Here is a 23901-nt window from a genome sequence, read left to right as displayed (position 1 = left end):
TTTAACTGAGGATGCAAAGGAGAGTTAAATACACTTTTCCTAATCATGTCATCATCCACCTTAGACTGTTGTGGAATTGTATTTATTAACTTTTATACAATTTATTTATTAGGTCTTTTAGATAGTCAATTATTTATAAGGTTTTATATAACACATCATGTGCTTGGGTGCAACAGATGTGGGTTGAACTGTTTTAAATACTTGTACATTTATTTATTTATTAGTTTAAGCACTTTTTGTTGGGGTAAATAAAGTTTTATTTTAATAATGCTGATATGTTTTAACTAATTAATTAGCCCTTGTTTGGTTAATTAAATGGTAGTATAATATTGATTTACTGCATCTGATGAAGTCTTTGAGAAAGACAAAAATGCGGTATATTTGGTTTTTAATTAAACTGAGTAGCTTGTCCAGCAGAGCGGTCTATTGTGGTTTCTCCTACTGGGGACTTTTTCTACCTGGATTATTGGTTTCTGTTTTTGGCACTGCCTCTTCAAGATTTTGTGCTATTTTCTAAGTAAAGAAATACGAAACTCAACGTCTAGTATAATTTACTGAGTGCAATGGGTCTGTGAGTTACAAGGTACTAGGAAGGTATTATGCAAAATTGTGGATATTCTGTAAAATCGGGAACAGTTGAGAGGGATGGAGGGATGTCAGTGTGTGTGTGTGTGTGTGGGGGGGGGGGGGTTGCCATACCTGTCAATGGTAATACTAAAGATTTCCAGACAAAGCCAGGAGGATCACTAGATGATGCCATGGATTTTTTTTTAATTCCTACTTCAACTCAATTAAAAAGAGCAACAGGTCTAACAACACGATTCAGTTTGTGAACAATAAGAAGAATGAAACTCCGATGTCTGGTGTTATTGATTAACTGTAATTATGTGTGATTTATGAAGGCAGCAAAAAAAATAAGAGGATACATCAAGAACATTCCATCCACCCAGGGACAGGTGAGAAGTATGGTGGAGTGCGTGCTTCAATGTTTGAATGTATGCATGTTTATGTGAAAATGACTGAGTCGGCTGCCTGTGTCAGTATGATTCAATGGTCAACAGTAGTGATTACTGCATGAAGATGCTGATTTAGCACTAGGGGTAATTACCGGTGATTCAGAGATGTGCACATTAGCTGATAATGAGGTCTTTCCTCATTATAGCTAGAATGTTTCTGAACTGCATTTTCTGTTGTAATAGAAACAGTCACTTTTGGCTGCAGCTCTTACTGCTTGTAGTGGGATTTTTTCTAAATTGCAGGAAATGTTTCAGGGGACCTCTTTAATCTCCTCCCCTGCATTTATTATTAGAGTGACTTATAGATCAATACTAGAAACTACCATTTCAGTTTATACAACTGTCACTATCTTCTGAACTAACAAACCTCAAATTCCACTTTTAGAAGATGTCCCATTGATACACAGAGTAGATGCATCTCACTACAAAATTCTTGAACAGCGTTAACATGACCTACAAAACCCAGTAGACTAGTTTAATAACAAACTGCTGTTACACTGGGGGAGACAAAACAGTGCTCTTTGGAAAGCATATTTGCTAAAGCAGTCCAACTGCTCTCTCTAGATGTGAAATTGTACTAAAAACAGCTGCAAAGTAACACCTACCTGATACTACTTCCTCAGCCTACATGTAACACCTAAACACAATGACTCAAAGAGAAAGCACATTCATGCAACTGTGAAATGAATACAATCACAAAAAAAGCATTTCTTACAGGAGATGAGCATCTCTTCATGCTGGACCTCATCACTCAAATAACATTTGCTTTAGTATTCATCATTATCAACCCCTTGGGTATTGTGTTAGCAGTCACCAGCTGTATCTATTCAGTGCCTCTCACCTACCTTCTTCAACAGTCATAACTGGCTCACACAGTCTATCCATGTTTTTGCTGGCACCCTCATTTCCTCCTGCCTTCTTCCTGTCTGTCCCAAAACGTCTTCAACAGATTGTCTTCTGCTTTCTTGTACATGTGCTCAAACCATTGTAATCCGTTCTCTTTGATCTACTTTTCAATTTGAGATACTCTGACTTCTGCTCTGATGTCATTTTTTTGTCTGTACCAGAGAGACCACCCATCTCAAGCACTGCATCTACATCACCTCTAGCTTTCTCAGCTGCTCTGCCTTCACTGTCCATATTTCTGTACCCTACAGTAGTACTGTTTCCATCATTGTTTGTGTTTGTACATCTTATTTTAAGTTATTTGGCATTTTACCCTTATATACTACCCCTAACACTCCGTGCCAGTTGGCTGCAGCTTTCACCTCCTCATTCAGACTTTCTTTTTCCTTAACCAATCCTCCTAGACAACTGAAGCTGTTTACCTGTTCCACTGTTTTTCCTTCTGTCTCAAATCTCAGCTTCTTTGGATTCCCCCCATTTGTTGTTATTACAGCCATCTTATATATACTCAGTTTTATCCCATGTGCCTTCAGTTTTGCATTTTATTTCCCTATCCCTTTGCTGAAGTTCTTGCTCAGAGTCTGCCTGTAATGCCACATCATCTGCATACAGTAACTTTGTTGATCTGTCCTGTCCAAAGTGTTTGCTAATGTAGTCCATCACCAGTTTGAACAGCAGTGGGTTCAGAGCTGAGCACTGATGCACACCCACTCCCACTAGAAACCTCTTTGAGAGTATGAACTCTGTTCATACTTGAGTCACTAGGTCCTTGTACATAGCCTACAGTAATTATAGTAATGTTTCTGGGCCTTTAAACCACCACAGGTGTGCCAAATCAGCTTTCTTGGGACCTTGGGACCATGTCATACATTTTCTCCAAGTCTAGGAATGTCCAGTTAAACTCTTTCCTCATCTCTAGCGTCTCTGCAAACATCAGGCTGACTGTGCTGCATCTTGGTCTTGATCCAAACTGCTTACTTCTCCCATCTTACTTTCTTTTACTTTGTGTATTCACTTATAAATCACCTGTTCCAGCACTTTTATGCAGTTTGATAGGAGTTCGATATCTCTACACTGCCCACAGTTGTGACTATCCCCTTTGTTGTTGTACACACGCACTTGTATGCTTAATCTCCAGCCATCTGGGATATGCCTTTCTTTCCATACTGCTATGAGTACCTTCAGGATCCATTTCCCCTAAATCATCCAGCACTTTGACCATATACAGTGTGACATCATCTGTGCCTGGTGCTTTCCCAGACTTCATTTTTCTTAGTGCTTTTCTTACTTGCACAATGATGTGCTTCTCTTCTTTCACTGTATCTGGGGCAGTGCAGTTAATGTGGGGTTTTCTTCCTTTAGAAGCTGCTGCAAGTACTCCTTTTATCTGTCTTTGATGTCCTGTGGACAGGTGAGCAGGTAATTGCTGGCATCTGATGACTCTCTTCTTCATCTTTCTTTGTGCCTTCTACTGACCCTCTTTCCAGAAGCTGGTATAGTACTCTGATGCCTTGTTCTCTGCTATTGCAACTACTGTCTTAGCATCACGTTTACTTTATCATTGTCACTCTATCATCACTCCAGCTCAAAGAAAGACTGATCTGTTCAAAACATAAAACATACTATCTTGCCTGTTTTTTTTTTTTTAGAGGCTTTAATTTTGGTACACAGTGTTTGAGCCATGACATGTAGCTGCAGAGCAAAAATAAAAACAAAAAAAAAAAAACAACTTAGGTATACAAAAATAAGCCAAACTTAAGCACTTGAGGGAAGCTGCCTAAAGCAGGTACCACCCTGACTGGACTGTCTCTAGTGCTATCAGAGATTTGACTCAAAATACTTGACCATGCACCAAGTTTAGAGTCCATGTGGATCACCAGGATGCTCCAATGTTGCTGGGAAATCTGCAGACTCCTAACAATAGGAAAATATACTCCACTTAAAGGGGTTCAGATGATAAAGGTTGTGATGATATGGAGTAATGCCAGCTGTGCCAGAGGGAGTAGGACAGCACATGTGTAACATATGCCAGCATAGCCAGCTGGAGTTTTGTAAAGAATTATATGTCATTTGAATATCAAACTGATTTGTACAGACGCATGTGTTAAAAATGCATTTGTAAAGGTGCTTGTGTTAAAAATTTATTAACAGTGGATCCTGCTGGACAGAAAATAAATATTCATGTATATTAGACTGTACTGTTGTACCTGATGAAATGTATATATTTTAATAGAGGGTACTGGAAGGGAAGGGGTTAAGCTCAGCCCAGGTAACGTTAATAAAAATAGCCTGAAATTAAATAACTTGTTTTAGGTATGAATGCTGCCAGACAACAGCTTGTTAGTTTCTGCAGGAAGGGTGGAAGTGTTGGAATTAATTGTTTTACAGTTTCCAGATGCTGTAATAAACCTTAGCTAAAATTCTGTGTATGTATGGTAACACATCAGTGCCAGATCCTGGCTCAGCTTCTAGTGAGGGGTAGTGTGGGAACCAAAGAGTCAGCTGATTAGATGTGATGTCATTCTGTGGCCATTCAAGCACAAAATAATATCATCTGCAAATAAACCTAACTTTGTTAGATTATTATACCAGTTATATCCTTGAATTTGTCAGTCTCCTATTTTCTTTGCCAGTAGCTCTAAATATAAAACAAATAAAAGGGGAATAGGATACCCTTGCCTTTTTCCTCAGTTCAAACACAGACTGTCAGAGAGGAACCCTCACATCTTAGTTCATGTTTCTGACTCTTCATATGTCCCCTAATTAACCCTATTATTCTGTCAGCGAATGCAAACACTACCATTGCCCTATTCATAAAATCCCAGCTGACACTAGTGAATGCCTTCTCTTCATCAATGCTAACCACCAACAGTGGTGTTTTCTTACATTCTGCTTCACTCTGGGTCATCACTTTTATATTAATATTGTCTAATGTTTGCCTCCCACCACAAAACCACATTGATCCAGATCTATTTGTCAACACCTTTGTCATTCTCTTAGTATAAACATAAACACTTTATAATCCTAGGTTAAAATTTAAATAGTCTTTATGAAGCCAGGATTGAGGGGGTTTCTAGCATCTTTGGGTAATACAACCACAACAGCTTTCATCCAAGATGTTTGTACTACCCCTGCTTTTAAACTATTGTTAGACAGAACCTCCCAGATCTTTATCACTTTCTTACATCCTAACTTCCAAATTTCCACAGGAATACTACCTGTTCCTTGATACTTCACCATTGATTATATTAAATCATTTTTATCTCTTCCCGTCCTGTCTTAGCTGTTAAGTCTTGATCTGTGGTTAGTTTTTCTGTCACAGGCTCTCTAAGTCTGGCAACATCCTTTTCTATTTTTTGTTGTCTTAGTCATTGTGTTATAATTTTTGGTGTTCTGGAGTTGGTGTCAAAATATTTCACTGTGATATTCTAAAGACAACAGGTGGCTGCTCATTAAACCTAAAGATGGGGTCTTTTCACTCTCCCACCCAAACTGAAGAATCTTATCTAATACCCACATGTATCTCATAAGCTGAATATACAAAGGCTTTCCATTACTCAGCTCAGGTCACACACTAAGTAGGGTCAAAATGATGCAAAGGCCACAACCTTAAGATGAATGATCATCCATTTTCAGAATCTGGCTATAGTACTTAGAATGAGGTGCCTGGTCCGGTTAGGCAGTCTACTGATCTCAGATTGTTTAACAGGGTCAGTGACTCAATCAGCAGCACCTTTTATACCATGCTGGCCAAAAGGCATGGGGCATCAATCCCCACAGCAGGTGCTTGGATTCATGTTCCTGAACTGACACTATAGTGCAACATGTGGGGGCATTGCATTCCTGAGATGCTGATCCTCAGATGAGATTTTAAAACAAAGATCTAATTTACCTGAATTGGTGATAGCTTTGGTGGATACTAGAAATCCCTTGGTACTTATCAAAAAGAATAGAACAAAATTCTCCAGTACCCGGGCCAAACTAACTTTTGAGACTGCACTGAAAATTGGAGTAGACATGTAAACAAAACATGATTCACCCTTGACTACCTAGTGTAAATGTTTCCCCCATCCTTTCATTAAATAGACATGCCTTTTGAAACATATTATTTGCAAGTCGCACTGCCTTAAGTCTGAATACATTTCACTATCACAATCAGGCTGCTCTGTTCCCCTGTTTGTGAAGATTATAGAGATTAGTAGAATTTCTGTCTGTACATATCCTGTTTTAATCATAAAATCATACCTCTCAACCTCTTAGAGCAGGAAATCTGGAGAAAGGTATAAATAATGGGGGGACAAAGGCCAAAAATAGGGACACTTTTTAAATATTGCTCTTACAAACTTAGAAAGTTGATACAATAGCAGGTTTTGCATTATCATGAATTTTCTAAATGATATGAAGTCTGAGACTAAAATGTGTCCCATTATTTTCTGACTTCAGTCCTCAATGATTTGTCAGAAACCCACAATTTTATGAGAAACAGGCCAAAAATATATGAGGCAAAATTCTGGACACTTGAGAGGTATGCATAAAATCTAAATACAGTTTACTCTGCATTTATCTCTGGCCAAATTTAAAATATCACCATTAAAAACTTTAGTGTATTTCTCCATCAGTGCTGTCAGCCTATGAACTATATTTACTGACTGATTTACCGAATGTTAAAATAATTACAGCACTGTATGAAATTCATTTGTAGATTTATTTGTTAATGCATTTAATCTGTACTGTAGTGTATACAGCACTTTTTTCCTTTCTTTCTTTTGACTTTTTATTCCCTGGACACTGGCTGAAATGGGCATGTATGGATTTATTTATTTATTATTTATTTGACATTTGTTTACTATGGAGGTCCGACTGGGCTAGTAGCCCAATTTCATTGGAGGCCCGGGGAGAAAAGCTCCATAATATAATTGACAAGCAAAGATTTTTACATGTTATTTACACCTTAGTTACAAAGTAAATTGTCATGCAGGGTTCTAAGATGTTTTTAAGTGCTGGGAACTTGTCAGATTGGTATATTATGGTATGGGCGGTCGTGAGTTGATTGAAGGACAGAAGGTTGGGTAGTTTTAGCCAGTTTAGTTTGTGAAGTGCAGCCTAGTGATGGAATCAATATGGTGAGTTTGTGGCAAATCTGGCGATTTTGTTATAGCTGGTTTGAAGTTTAGCTTGGTCTGATTTCTTAAGGTTGGGGAAGAAGGGTGAGGCATTCAGTAGGGTAGATAGTAGGTGGGTCCTGGCAATAGTTTGTCTGGTGGAGTTAGTGAGATAAGGTTTGATTCTATAGAGGGAGCCAAGCTTTATATGGGTCTTTTTGATGACTAATCTACGTGTTTATCAAATCTCAAGCTGTTGACTATGGTGGCACCAAGCAGTTTAGTGTGGGAGACAGGTTCACTTTTGGTATTGTTTGCTGAAAGTATTAGAAAGGAGGATCAGACTATTATTGTGCTAAAACATCTCTGATTGTTGCACCAGGCTGTGCTTCAAAGGGATCCTTACAGCAGCAGCCCACTCATCTGGTTAAGACAAATAAATAAAAATAATCAGCTGTGTAGAAAAGAAAGTATCTACAAACACAAAGGCTGCAATCCTTAAACTATGCATATTCAGTTTTCATTTTAGGTAATTATATATACAGTTTAATCTGCAATTCTTACACCAAGTTCACATCTTACAGGCTATACAGAGCTAAGAGAAACTGCCCCACATCTCATTAAATTATTCCCAATAATAACAAAAAGTACTTAAGTGTTTACCTGAATCTCTCCATCAACTGCAAATGTAGGGTGAGCATTTAATTTGCTTGCAAGCTCATTTAGTGTCAACCTTTGTCTGTCCCCTGCAATAATGTAATATCAACTGCCACTGAGTCCAGGTAAACATTAGGCACCTTTAAGGATGAAATACAACTTGCCAGCTTTTATGCAAAACTATCAGTGAAGTATGAAACAACAGTCTATCAAATGGCATTGGTGTTGATAAATTTGGTTGGCCAGTTGTCTCTTTTCTGACACAAAGTCCTCATTTGTATGCAGCACTGACAACATAGCTACAGTGGAAAATTAGATAGCATTTAAGCGCTGCTCCATTATGCCTTACAGAAGGTATAATCCCCCTCCCCCTTTTACAGGACACAGACTCTGTCTCGGGTGTATATTATGAAATACCCAACAGTGATACACCTTCAGATCTTTCCCCATCAAATCTCTAGCAGGGTTATGTAACTGTCTTCTAATAAAAGGATCCAGGGTTTGTCTGTTGGAGCCCCCTGATTTGGTGCAGCATCTTAAATGGGCCACATTTTATGCAGCTTTGCTGTCCTTTCATATTCCCCTAAATGGTATGGTGCATAATGTTATGACAAGCGCATTCTTCCCCATTTCACAGGTTAGGATTGCAGTTACCTCACTGAACAGTGATAATGTGACTGCACCACAAAATCATGGCACTAGTCTGTTCTGTAAAACACTTTATGTAGGAAAAGTGAGGACATTAACTCCATCCAGTATATGCCACTACAGGAGGAAATTCCTCTTTCCCCAAAAATGAACAGGATTTGTATTGTATTAGCAATGGAGAGTCTACAGGTTAACTAACAGGCATTGTGGGGAGCAAAAAAAGCAACTTTCACATTCTACAGTGCCCTTTTTATAACTGAGTAGAATTTTTAAAGCTGTCACTTACCCTCACTTTGCTGTACCTTAAAGCAACATCTGTACAATAGAAATCTGATAAGATTCGCACTCCTAAAACAATAAATGTTCAGCTTGTTCCAAATATCTGTTTTAAGGTGTGGTCTTCCAGAGGCAAGTATACTTCAAAGTTCAAGTGTAAAGAAATGCTAACTTAATTTGAATGCAGAGGATAAGTAAAAAAAACACTATAGATGTAACTGGATAGGTACCATACACTTTAATTTTCTGTCCCTGGCCACATTCTGCAATGCTTGTTTATAGAATGCAACTCTGTGGGTACATAGTGATGCAGCAACTTGTCACAATGTTAGAAACTGCGGTTTCAGAATCAGACCTGGTTCACCAGCTGCATAGTGACCAGAGGTCAACAGACCTCTTCTAACAAGCAGGGCAAGGATTTTGCATTTCAGTAAAACACTGGTAGGTTATCTAAAAGCAGGTTCTATCTCAGTGGGCTGCTCTGTTACTTCATCACTGTTCAGAAAATATACACTAAAGAAACATATGCACATCAGTGGAGTATGGGAAACACATGCAGTGAAAACATTAACACTTTCAGTGCTGTACAGAGTATTTAACCCCAGTATGTTTCACATAATCCCTGGCTCAGTGACTACTATTGTCGTACAGTCAAAATACTGCTCCTGATCCTTGTCCTGAGGGTGCTGGCTAATGCCAGATGGATAAAGATGCCTCACCATGCTTGAAGGTCTTGCCTTTATAAATTGCTAAACACCAGAAGAACATTTAAGTACTTGCAATGGGAAAAAGTTATCATCAGGAAAATAACCTTTGAACATGGTGAATGCTCCAGTCTGTCATATGGAACAGCTGAATACATCTAATCAATACCCTTTTTCTGTTTGGTATTAATGCAATTAATAAGTTAACAACTAACTAGCATAGTACATAAAAAAATGTATTTAAAAAGACTGATCCTATGATTTCTGGAGTTTGACCGCTGCTAGGTTTATTAAGACTATGGCTTGGCATTTTTACTGGTTGACTGCTGCTACGTTTATCTGTGGGATATTTTGACCAATCAGGTTACAACATACTTGTGATGTCACTGTATGTCACTCAACACAGTAGTGATGCTTGGGTAGCCAGGTAGTGAAAGCATTGATATGGCATATGAACATACTGCAGAACCATTACAATTTGTCCATTACAGAAATTTTCACACATTTAACAGATTCTGATTTTCCCATCACAGGCTTACCTTGGCAGCAATTGTAGCTGGTGACATCCTTGGCTTCTGCACGTCTTCAATACCTTGTCCTAGGTATCCCATTACACCCGAGGCTGAAGCCATCTCTGCCTCCCGAAGCTGTTCTGTCCTTTCTTTCCTCCGCTGCAGACTATTCACTGCTGCCTGGTCATAGGAACTAGACTTTGACCACTCCTACAAAGCAAATCGACTTGAAATCATAATCAATAATAATTCTAAATATACAGAATAACCTCCCCCTTACAACTACCATCACCAAAAATATACAGTCTTGCATATTCACGAAAAGGAAAAGTCAGAAATACCTAGCATCTGACAGTTGCAAAGTATGATCCTCACAGTGTTTTCCCCGGTTACTGAAAAGGCTTCATTTGCTCTCTTGGAGAACATGTTAAAAAAAACAGAACAGCAGTGCTTCTGGAACTCAGAAAATTTAAGAAAAGAGTCTGGTAAACATAAAAGTTTAAGGAAATGTATATAAATGATGAATTCCTACAGTGTCAGGAAAGAGAAGGCTTTAGAAATTTTTAGCATTTGATAGGCAGTAATTAGTGTGTTTTTCAGTTGTCTAGAATGGCACATTAAGGTAACTGAGTAAAACAAAAGATATGTTCTTATTCAGCCCACTGACATATAAGGTGATCCTTACAGTAATGCAACTTGACGTATGTTTTGAGGAAAGGAGATGCAGTACAGAGGTTCAGATATAATAAGGGATCTATGGAGGTTTCCACTTTTAGAAGACAAAGTAATAAACAAGCAAGAACCAAAACTTGAACATACAGAGAGGGCAGCTTTGGTGGTCATTGAGAATGTAGTAATAAAGCATATAAAGACCTCCTGCAGACATAGATTGAGTCAAGAGCCAAAGGAGAATGTAAGGTGCTTTCAAATAAAAATGTCTTGCACAGAAAGAAAAATATTTCAGATATTAATTACATTAAAATGGGAATAAAGTTAAGGAGGGGGAAAAAAGAAAACAGATAAGGTGGGATGCCATTATCTGTACCTGCTCTCATTGGTTTTTATTTTTTCTCTAATAAAAGCAAAAAAAACTTTATAACCAACATCTTGGAACACCGAGATACTTTTATTAGACAATTAAAAAAACAGAGTAAACACTTTTGTCTATGCTGTTTAAAAAACTTTGTCAGTCTCGGAGTTACAATTTACCCATTCTTCATTAAATAATAGCAGTAATATGACATCATCAAAGATCAACCAATTAAAATAACACATTTCAGTGTAAGATGACAGCACCTAAATAATACATTCATTTTTTTGTTTATTCAGTACACATTTAAAATGAATATGATTATTTAAACCAGACACCTTTGTGGCATTCAGTCTCACCTACCACTTATATTCTATATTATCTGTAATGATCTTACCACCACCACCCCTGATGTCAGATTCAATATCTAACACATAACTAAAACGTTTAAAAGTAGTGCATTCTGTAGTGTCTCTACATAGTGCATTTGTCTTATCCGCCTCCTTAATAGCATGGCAATGCTCACAGATTCTTCAATCCTAGTTTTCTAGTAGTACTGTCTACATAAAAGTTTGGAAGGTTAAACACTCAGCAACATACACACCACAAGTTGTATAACAAATACAAGACACGGAGGCAAGCATAACTTATACCAGTGTTTACACAGAAAAAAGGACTAATGGAAATGCTTTCTGTTACTGAGGATCTGAAGAAGTCTGTTAAATAACACAGATTATAGCATTTACTCTGTTTTTTTTCTAATAAAAGTATTGTTTGGTGTTCCAATCTGAAATGTTCATGTTTTTTTTGTGTGTTTAATTTTGTTCGGTTTTACCATAGCTGGTTTGGCACATTTTTGTTTGTTTTATCGTTACACCTTTAATGTATGTATTTCAAGAAGCATGAAATTGTAGTCACATTTTTATATTATATGCTTCTTAAATTTAAAAGTCACCTGATTTATAATAACTAAACTAATCCTCAAAAGTTCACACTTACTGAAATTTTCCAGTAAAAGATGAGCTATGTTAATCCATGGCTGCTTTTTCTTATCTTTACTGTTGTTCACATTATATTCATGCTCCCCACCTTCCCTCTCTGAGTTTGGTCGTTGGCTTTATTTTTAATCTGGCATCCATATAAGTTTTTCTTATGTGTATCACATGGCCCGTGGCCACTCCCTTCTAATACCCCTTCAGTCACCATGCAACTCCAAACCTCCTTTTTTACATTTCAGACTGCTCCATCTTTTCTCTCTATACTTCCATCCTCTCTTCTTAAAATCATACATGTAAAACACATCTGCCTAGTTAATTCAAAATGTGCAGTACCCCTTCCCCAGCATATCCTTGTACCTCTGTGGTGGAATCAAACTATCCATCTACTCTGGCTAATACACTCCTTGGCAGCAAACTGTTAAACAATACAAATATCAACACAATAAATTATCATCTTAGCTAACGTTACAGATGAAATAAGTTATAACAATAGTGCAGATGTTAAAGCATCTTTCATGAAAATCTCTAAATGCTATTGACCACATGTTAATCTCTATGGCTTCACCTAATTAATTAAAAACACGTCCAAGATAGATAAATCAGCTGGGGAAAATACATAACCAATTAGATATCAATATCATATCTTAAAAAGATTTCTCAGGCAAGAGTAGGTTCATAGGTTGGTACTAGGCTATCAGCCCTAGGGCCTATACAAGCCTAGCCATAATAATTCCCTGGCTATTTCTTCCCACAGTACTTCTGGACTCCATATATAACCACAGTCCCACTTGTGCAATCTGAAGATAAAACAAAAATGAAAAAGCAACTTTCAGCATTATTCTTTCAAAGAAAAATCTTTCAAGAACCAAGTGAACTCTTCACTTACAAAATGCAACAAAGATAAACATTGGGAGCGTGAATCCTAAGGAAACAATTGTATGCAATTCCTCTTCACAAAGGCTAAAGTCTGTTGACCTACAAGCCACATGGCTTTTGCTCAGGTCATAGTTCTGAAAGTGCACTACTTATCTTCTTAAACAGCACACATGAGGGCCCAGTCATTACTATACTGCAATACACTAATGACTGGGCCCTCATATGTGTTAATGTTGGTATAGCACATATGAGGGCCCAGTCATTACTATACTGCAATACACTAATGACTGGGCCCTCATATGTGTTAATGTTGGTATAGCACATATGAGGACCCAGTCATTACTATACTGCAATACACTAATGACTGGGCCCTCATATGTGTTAATGTTGGTATAGCACATATGAGGGCCCAGTCATTACTATACTGCAATACACTAATGACTCGGCCCTCATATGTGTTAATGTTGGTATAGCACATATGAGGGCCCAGTCATTACTATACTGCAATACACTAATGACTGGGCCCTCATATGTGTTAAAGTTAGTATAGCACATATGAGGGCCCAGTCATTACTATACTGCAATACACTAATGACTGGGCCCTCATATGTGTTAATGTTGGTATAGCACATATGAGGACCCAGTCATTACTATACTGCAATACACTAATGACTGGGCCCTCATATGTGTTAATGTTGGTATAGCACATATGAGGGCCCAGTCATTACTATACTGCAATACACTAATGACTCGGCCCTCATATGTGTTAATGTTGGTATAGCACATATGAGGGCCCAGTCATTACTATACTGCAATACACTAATGACTGAGCCCTCATATGTGTTAATGTTGGTATAGCACATATGAGGGCCCAGTCATTACTATACTGCAATACACTAATGACTGGGCCCTCATATGTGTTAATGTTGGTATAGCACATATGAGGGCCCAGTCATTACTATACTGCAATACACTAATGACTCGGCCCTCATATGTGCTGTACCAACATTAACACAACTCCAAAATACAACACAATCATTTACAACTCTTGGAAAATGGCAACTATGATTCATAAATAACAAAAATAATAATAGTAAATAACAGTGATTAATTGTTTTAGTGCTATGTCTTAAAACATTTCAACAAGAATTCACTGAAAAATACTTCTAACTAAACAATTCTCATACTAAGTTACTTGGTGTCATTAACATCCATCCAGCACAATGATCATGATGTAAATAAAACCAACCAAAAAGTGGGAATGCTATACAAATGTAAACCATATTCAGCATTTTCCATCTGACATACAATTAGAACTCAGCCTGAAAGTATTACTAGTAAAACTGAAGATTTACGTACTATCCAAAAGAAGATATTCATGACCAGTTTCCAAAGCTTCTGCAAAACAATTTTAGTACACTATCAAGTTGTTTATTAAAAATATAATAATTAGTGATAATGTAATATATTAACCAAGAAGCACATCAGTATGATTTTCTTGTACTCTTCTGACTACGTTTTTTTTCAAAAGCAGTCTCCATTTTTATCCCTTTCATTTTTCCCTCCCTCACTTTCACGTATAAACACCTAAACCTTTCACATATTAATTTCCCTTTTAAACAATCATCATCCATTTCCACAATGCTTTCCCACAAATTCCTGAATTTATGCCTGCTAATAAAGTTAGGATCCTTATTTTGTACTACATACTGTTTAATAACTTCCTGCATATTCTTCAATCAACTTCTATTATTTTTCTTATCCCTACCTTTCCCATTCCCAAATTTTTTAGTTACTAAGTTTCCAGACTACTGCAAACTATGTTACTTCAAGCTTTTGATTTTGTATATAATAAAATGTTAAATATCAAAATGTTCATTTTTCTTTTCCCTCAGTTATCACATTACTATTTAATTTGTTTTAAGCATCATCTTACTATTCAAGACATTTTATTTTAGTCCTGATGTTTTTCCCCTATTTCATAGGATCATAGGAAGTTACTAGGCTACTGACCCTGAGGCCCTTACAAGCCTAGCCAAGAATTTAGCTCATGTTCCAACAAGTCAGGACCCAATGCCACTGTCCAGCTGGGACACAGCTGGAATCTCAGGGGTGTATTTTCTGGTCCCCAGCCAGTTATCCAGGTTGCGCTTAAAAAAGGTTTAAGGAGGTACTCTGCTTAATGTGGACAGCGAGTCTATTCCACAAAAGGGGGAGTCTCTGAGACACAAATCTGTCCTGCCAACAAGTCCTATTGATGTCACAGACGAAGTTGAGGTCATGCGTGTGGGCTACTCAAGTGGAGCTTGACTTGCAGAAATGCAGCAGTCCCATTAGGGCCGGGTCTGGGATTGTTTTGTATGCCAGACAGTGGTCACCTCGTAGGAGTCTATATAAGAGTGAGTAGAGAGGCAGGGCCTTTAACCTATCTGTGTAGGGTAGATATTTGAGGCCCTGGATTCTCCTGGTGAGGAACCTCTATGGTCTCTCCAGCTGCTGCATGTGCTTTATGAGGGCATTGTATTTAATAATGGGTCTTATAAGGGAGGAATATAGGGATGCCATGACCATCTTGTCCCTGGATGAGGTGGGCCATGTAGAAAGCTTTCTGTATAATGGAGGCAATATGGTGGTCAAAAGTCAGTTTGCTATCAACTTGGGTGCCCAAGTCCCTTATGACTGATTGAGTGCTTAGGACCTTGTTATTAATGTGATAATTTGTGGGGATGTCACTCTCCCCAAAGGAGATAATGATGCATTTTTTGGCATTTGGTTTGAGGGCATGTTTCTGGCACCAGTCATTTGTTTGGGTGAGACCCTCTTGGAGGATGTCCACATGACTAGGGGAATTTATGACAGCACCCAGTTTGCAGTTATCTGCAAAATTGGTCATCCATAGCTCACTGGTTTTAGCCTGCACCTCAGATAAGTATATCCCAAATAACAGAGGCCCCAAGACCGAGCCCAGTGGCACACGACTCATTATGCATCTACATCTTGAGGTGGCTTCCACTATTTTGACTAGGTGGGTTCTACCAGTGAGCCAGTTTGCTACCCCTCTGGTAACATAAGGATTTATGCCTAGTTGAGAGAGTTTATCTATTATACCTGAGTGGGGAATAGAATCAAAGGATTTGGCCAGGTCAAGGTAGGCAGTGTGCACTGTTTTCTGCTCATCCATGGCTTTGGTGACTGTCTCAAAGAAGTCGACCAAATTTAACAGGCATGACCTCCCCTTGTTGAAACTGTGCTGTGTGGGATTGAGTGTTTGGAGGTTGCCAATGTCCTTATTAATGAGGTCCATGATAATCCGCTCCACGGCCTTGCAGATAAGGTTAGTTAAGGCTGATGGGTCTATAATTTTTTTGATCAGTGAATGCTCCACCCTTGTGCAAAGGGATGACAGTGGCTGTCCTCCACTCAGCTAGGATGAAGTCAGTACTCAGGTTTTGGTTGAATAGGGTGCCTAATGGTGCTGAAATTTCCTGCCTGAGTTCATGTAGGGTGCAGCCTGGCATATTATCTGGTCCCATTGAGGCTGTATTCTTTGCCTTTGAGAGGGCAGTTATGACTTGCTCCCTATAGATAAGGAGAGGGGGGCAGGTGCTGGGGATGTCCTGATTTACTGATGGAGGGGCAGTGAGGTGAAGTTTTCACTGAACCTGTCTTCCAGCAGGTTGGCTATATCTACAGGATTTGTGTATGTTGTGTCCTTGACCACCAGTTCTGAGCAGATCTGGGTGCTTCCTTTGAGACTGTGGACATATGTGAAGAAGGCCTCATGATTGTCTTTAGTAGATGTGGCCAGTTTGGACCTGAAGCTTGCTTTGGAGGATTTTACTAGTGCTCTTATTTGCTTGTTCAGGCTAAGGAGAGATTGATTCCAATTAGCCACCTGCTCCTTCTTCATCCTGGACAGCATTTTTTTCCTTTTGTTATATAGTTTATTTACTGCAGATGTCCACCAGACAGGTTTACTCTTCCTTGCAAAGGATGATTTTGTCCTGTCAGGTATTTCTGATTCCATGCAGCTATATAGATGCTTATATAGTACTTTAGTGTAGGTTTGAATATATGTGCCAGTTTCTATGGATAGATAGAGGGCGGTGAAGCTGTTTATACCTTCCCTCAGGAGGTTGTAATCAGCTTTGGAGAAGTTTTTTTATTTGACCCTAGCTGGACGAGTTTGAGGGAAATGGTGACTTTGAAAGTGACAGCCTTGTAGTTGGATCTTACCAGAGAAGATGATGCTACAGGGATACTGCAGTGGTTACTTATGTTGGTTAATACCAAGTCCAAGATATTTTCACCTCTTGTGGGGGTGTTGACCAACTGGTCCAAGGCATTTGCATTGACAAAATTAAGGAATCTCTGGGCATTTGGGTTTTGGCATTAGTAGTTCTTCCAGTCTATGATTGGATAGTTAAAGTCACCCAGGATCAGGGTAAAGGGTAGAGTCTTGATAGATTCAAAGAGGTCTAGATAGGTGGAGTGGGCATCTTGAGTCAATGTTGGGGGCCTGTAGCTAGCTATGATTTGGACGGGGGTCTTATCAGTTTCTAACTGCACCTGGAGTGTCTCCTGTGCATTACACTGTTTGACCAGCCTAGAGATGGGTATGTCTTTTATATATATTGCAACTCCACTTCCTTTTGCTGTGTTGCCCATAGTTTGCGGTCTGAATGTATAATATGATGAGTAACCTGGTATGGCTGGGGTTCTCTCCACAGCTTTGAACCAGTCTTCTGTGAATGCATTTTTATCTGAAGCTTTTCTCCACAGGCCTCTGTTGAAAAGGGGGCTATTATTTTTGTCAGATTACCCAGTTTGTGTGTGTGTATGAATATTTATGTGTATGGGTGTCAGACACCTGATCAAATGGACACATTGACAATACCTGTTTGGCTGACACAGACAGGTGATCCAGAGGTGTGGAAGATCGACTATCCCTGGGTAGGGGAATATTGCCTGTTGCTGGGGAGTGTGTGATCTTGCAGTTAGTATATACAGTGAGTAGCGAGGTGTGAAGGATGCCATGCAAAAACACTTGCTGCTGTTTTAGTCAGCTCTGGGGTAATCCCTGGAGCATGTACAGAGCATTTGTTTAGTAGACATTTTGACATCGATCTCCTGGGTGTCGGCATTGTGAACTTTTGATTGTGTGACCGACATCCATATATATATATATATATATATATATATATATATATATATATATTTACTATCATGTGTCTGAATGGCAGTTGGTCGAGTGTGACACTGTCAAAAGGTAGTTTTCCAATAGGTAGAATGCCAAATCAGAAAACATTGACTACACTACAGTGAATGGGTAGTGTAGTTCAAGTATCTGAGTTCGGCATTCTGAGTGGAAATCACGGTTCAGTGAGGAAGAGGGAATTAACCCATTTCCTCACTGTAGTGCGATCTCAGAGTTGGGCAGAATAGTGACAGAAATGTAGCGTTGACTGTACATTATGGTGAGTAGCATGGGTGAGTGATGTCACCTCCTGCTCTGTCGAATACTCCGAACTATGGGTGTCGATGTATTCATTTTCACAATGACTGCTTTTTTGATAGTATGGATTCGGCATTTAGGGTCGACTTTGTGATTGGTCGACAGAGACAGTTTCGTAATTTCAATAGTAAACATATATGTATATATGTGCACCTATATATATATATATATATATATATATATATATATATATATATATATGTATATAAATATATATATATATATATATATATATATATATATATACGCACACACGCACATACATATACATATATGTATGTATGTACACGCATATATATATATATATATATATATATATATATATATATATATATATTTATATATAGATGCACACATACATACATATACATATATACAGATACACACACACACACACACATATATGCACATACACTATATATAACAAGGTATATATGAGTCTGCACTTTCTTTTACAGTACCTCTCCACTAAGATCCCTGTTATTTCAGATGATGAGAAAACCAATTGTATATACCCTGCACAATTCACAGTTCTTATTCACCATTTCACAAGAATACAATTATTTTCCTCCTCACACACCACTTCTATAGCATACAACTGTATTTGGTTGGCAAACATCCTGGTGAATTTGGCTAAACAAGCATAATCTGGACATAATCTTTACTTCTAAATCTTAGCTCAAGAGATACTCCTGTCAACTTCATCAAATTAAAGCAATTATCAATGTTTAGAAATCATCTGTACTGGGAACATTTTAACATTCTTCTCAAATATAAAAGTAGAAAACTGGGTCTGGATAACCAAATACGTTGGCAGCTACAAATTACATAACCATAACTGTCAACAGCTTTTCACAGAATATCCCACTTTTTGCTCATTTTTTTGGTTCTCATAAAATGTGTGATTTTCTGGCAAGTCTGGTCACACCAGAAAGATCAGTGTCCCACCTTAAACCTGGATAACATAATCCACTAGTGAACACAATGCTAGATTGTGCAGATTTACACTACCTGTTCAATGCACAGAACTACAACTCTAGACTATTGATAAGATTTCTCCTCTAGTCCCAGATTTGAGTGCTATCAGATGTCATTTGTCTATTGTGTTACTGTTAGTAAACCACTTATATGGAGCTCACAGGTTACTACTGAAAACAAACCTCAAACCACTTTGATAACCTGGTTAACAAAACATATAAATAAAAAAATGCCACCTGAAATAACTTCAAAATGCACAATTCTTTAAGAAAAACATAGGGGTGAAAACTTACAGTGTGTTAGGATTGGGAATGGATTCAGGCAGCTGGTAGGGCTGTCGGGGGGGGGGGGGGGCAAAGGATGGGATAAAACCACCACCAACTATCAACCATATCGCCTTTCCTGGGTGGAGGTGGGGGTTGCAGGGAAACAAATCGATGCCTGAACTCTGCCAGAGACCAGGAGTCTCACAGGAGGGTTAGTACTGGGGGCAGCGATGACTAATCGCACTACACTAGTCATGTCCACAGCTAGGATGATTGACCAGTTGCCACAAGAATGACAGCTCCTAGGTCCACACTTCCTACATACTCTACTGAATCTTTCTCCAGGCTTAATAGAGAGTTACCACTGAGTCTGACTCCCCAAGGCCAACCAAGTGAAGGATCATGTCTGGACTACCCAGAAAGGAACAAGTGCGTGAACCAAGGGAGTTGAGCATGGAAACCAGCTAAAACAACCTGTGGCTGTGTCAAATCAGAAAGGAGTAATATACCATAGGCAAAACTGCTATACAACTGGTAGCATGTTACAGACCACCCTCCCAATCTCAAGAACCCCACTCAGCCTTCCTGAAGACATTGGAGGATATGAATGTATCACAAAATACCATCATACTGGGAGACTTCAACTACCCAAACATAGATTGGGTACATTATTCTAGCCCTAATACCCTAGCCCAAAGGTTCCTGGAATTCATAAATTCAAATGCACTGGAACAACTGGTCACCTCTCCCACTAGCGGAGATAATATACTAGACCTGATCATCACAAACATGGGGACAAAATGCTCCACACCGGAAGTATACCCCTCACTAGTGAGATCTGACCACAAACTAATCACCCTGGATATACATATCCCACCTCCACCCCCAGCACAAAAGACCACAGTGAAAAACTTCTCAAACGCAGACTTCACTCTTCTTAAGACTGAGATGGTATCCTTTAAGCCCACTGTGCCAGTGGATACCACATCCCACAATGCCGAATCCTTCACAAATGCTTTCTATGGACATCTCCAAGAATGCATGGATCATGCAATCCCAAACAAATCCAAGTCCCTCTCCACCAAAGGTAAGCGTCCTGTCTGGTGGACCTCAGCCATAAACAAATTGTATAACAAAAGAAGGAAGCTACTGCACGTCAGAGCAAAATCCCATGAAGAGAAGACATCTCTGATCAACATTAGCAGAAAACTACATTCTCTCATAAAAACATCCAAGGCCAACTTTGAGAGAAAAATCGCTAAGGACACTAAAGATAACCACAAAGCCTTCTTCAGCTATGTTAGAAACCTGGGCAGAAACCCTCAGATATGCTCAGAGTTGGTTCAAAAACAACAAAAAATACACTGAACCCACAGATATTGCCAACATTGTGGCTGACAGGTTCAGTGCAAATTTCTCCCCTCCATCACCCCCAAAAGAAGAAATACTTATCCCAGCTGAATGTAATCTCCCTGTCATCTCAGATGTCCAAGTGAGAACCGCCCTAAACAAAGCAAAAAACACAGCATCAATGGGACCTGACGGTATCCCGGGTTGCGTGTTACGTGAACTCCAAGAGGAGCTAAACCCACACATAAAAATGCTATTTAACCTTAGCCTTACTTCAGGATATGTACCTGAACACTGGCGTACAGCAACAGTGGTCCCACTCCACGAGGGGTGCCTCTACAGACCCTGAAACTACGCCCCATAAGCTTAACCAGCCTGGTCTGCAAAGCTATGGAAAGAATCATTATGGAACTCATAAACAGAGACATAGGGGACCTACAGACACTTGACCCTACCCAGTTTGGCTTTGTAAAGGGCAGATCCTGCCTTTTAAACCTGGTTGACTTTTTCGAAACAGTCACTAGAGCCATTGATGAGGGCAAAGCAGTCCATACAGCATACCTGGACTTGGCTAAGGCCTTTGACACAATACCCCCCTCAGGTATCATAGATAAGCTCAACAGCTTAAAAGTAAACCCTTATGTCACTAGATGGGTTGCATACTGGCTAAAGGACAGAACCCATAAAGTTAAAATCGCTGGAGCAATGTCAGACTCATAGCCAGTCACAAGTGGTGTCCCACAGGGATCTGTCCTGGGACCCCTCTTGTTCGGCATTTACTTCTCAGATGTTAAAACAAACATGGGAGGGCTGTGGCTGACAAAGTTCGCAGATGACTGCAAACTAGGAGCCATAGTCGATACACCAGCAGACACACACATCCTACAAAAAGGCCTCACAGAAATGGACAACTGGTGCCGGAGTCACGGCCTTAAACTAAATGCCAAAAAATGTATAGTCATCCCCTTTGGGAAAAACAAAGTACCCACAAATTATCACATAGACAGCAACCCACTGAGTATGGAAAAAGTAATCAGAGACCTAGGGACCCAAGTCAACAGCGACCTCTCATTTGACACCCACGTTGCCAAAGTGGTTAGAAAAACATTCTACCTTGCACACCGCATCATGAAGGGATTCACATCCAGATCCAAGGATGTCATTGTACCCCTATATTCCTCCCTCATCAGACCCATGATTGAGTACAATGCCCCATTTGGTATGTACCTCACCCGGCATTTGCAACAGCTGGAGAGACCACAAAAGTACCTCACCAAGAGGATCAAGGGTCTCCAACATATGTCTTATTCTGCCAGACTAAAGAAACTTCAGCTCTATTCAGTAGCATACCACCTGCTCAGAGGTGATCTCTGCCTGATGTACAAGGCCATGTCAAATCAGGATCTGATGGACATGCTCCACCTCAAAAAATCCAGATCCAGCAGGACCACGAGAGCTAAAGACTTAAACCTCGGCACAAGTATGAATAGGACATGCTGGAGGGATAGATTCATAACCCAGAGACTTCCCATGCTTTGGAACAAGATCCCAGTTCATATTAGGCAGAGCCCCTCACTGACTCTCTTCAAGAGAAATCTTGATGAGTGGATGGGAGATCGTAAGCTTACCCCAGGGGTGACATCTGTGTCACTGCTAGATAGGGGCACAGTAAACTAATTCTATTATATAAGAGGACCTTCATTGTGTCACTACTAGACAGAGGCACAGTATTCTAAACTTATTCTGTACATTTTTGTACCATTTCATGGGGTGGCAAAAGCCACATCACTATGGCTAGGCTTACAAATGCCCCAGGGCAGATAGCCTAGTACTATACTATGAAACTATGAAACTATGAAACATATATAAACAGTCTTTATATTTAGTTTACATTTTATTTTTTGTATGTTACTACTTAAGAACCTAGCATGTAATCACTGAACCTAAAACCAAATGTAGACATGAATAAAAAAGAAAAACTACAATGCATACAGTATGCAATACATTCCAAGATTATGGAATGCATTTGTAAGTTCATAATTCCAGTGTTCTGGCCTGGAGGCTGTTAATGAACAGATTCCCTCTAACTAGGATTGAATGCACATCTCCCTACCCCAAGCATCCAAATTTTATTTTTTAAATAAATACTCATTTTCAGCAGTATGTATGTCATAAGGCAACCTGTTCCACATTAGAGCATAAACTGTATTAAATAAGAACTTCTTAATGTCGTTCTATTAAAAGGAATCAGAAAATTAATATTCATACAGATAAGCGTGCAAGTTAGAATATATTTTAAGCTTTACTAGTAAAGGATGTAGCCAAAGTCCAAAAACACACCAAGAAACAACAGACAGTGGAACTGATGGTCAATAAAGACTGGAAAGCGTATAAAAACTTTATTCCACGCTTTCGTCTCAGCAAGACTTCTTCAGAACAAACAGTGTTTACTGACCATCAGTACCACTGTCTGATATTTTTAAGCTTTAATGAAGGATGTAATAGTTCATCCATAAAAGCTTTGTGAGCCATTAATAATTTATCTCTACAAAATCTATAACGAACTGTAAGCAATTTTAAATCCTGACATCATAATTCTTGAAATTAAGGCATCCTTTATTTTGAAATTAGAAAATTAGAAATTTGTTTTACTTTTTATTTTACTTGATCCTTTATTTTGAACCTTCTTTAAATTAACTTGAGTTTTAGTAATGGTCTCGCTGTTGAACTAAAAAACACGTCATTGTATTCTCCGACTGGACAAATGTTGTTGTGTCTTTCGGCTTTTCCTGGTTAGGGGTCGTCACAGCAGAACTCAGGTCCGCTAATGATTGGTAGTAGATTTTTACGTGCTGAGTTACCAGCCCTGATGCACAACCTTCAACAAAGGTACGCCCATTCACGCATGTCTCCGCACAGAAGGCGCTCTAGCTGAGAATCGAACAGGACGTCTTACTGTGAGGCGACAATGCTACCGCAGCACCACCACCGCAGTACTCTGACTGAACAAATAATAAGTTTTATATAAAATGATCACACTGTTGTCTTCTCTTATTTTTTTTCAGCA

The 23901-nt window shown here is 39.0% G+C and overlaps 1 protein-coding gene across 8 annotated transcripts in view; it reads right to left on the bottom strand.

Moving 5' to 3' along the window:
* The window catches only part of MTSS2 (MTSS I-BAR domain containing 2), a 1242959-nt gene that overhangs the window by 59534 nt on the left and 1159524 nt on the right, over positions 1–23901 (bottom strand). For all 8 annotated transcript variants that reach the window (XM_044081300.1, XM_044081304.1, XM_044081301.1 and 5 more), the window contains one exon: positions 9849–10031. In XM_044081300.1, the coding sequence (XP_043937235.1) occupies positions 9849–10031 (183 nt within the window). The remainder of the gene's footprint in view (positions 1–9848; positions 10032–23901) is intronic.

Source organism: Protopterus annectens, chromosome 8.part0, assembly GCF_019279795.1.
Source record: "Protopterus annectens isolate FY-2018-M chromosome 8.part0, PAN1.0, whole genome shotgun sequence".
Taxonomy (NCBI): Eukaryota; Metazoa; Chordata; order Ceratodontiformes; family Protopteridae; genus Protopterus; species Protopterus annectens.
The sequence above is the reverse complement of the archived record's forward strand: the minus strand, read 5'-3'. Positions and strand labels throughout refer to the sequence as shown.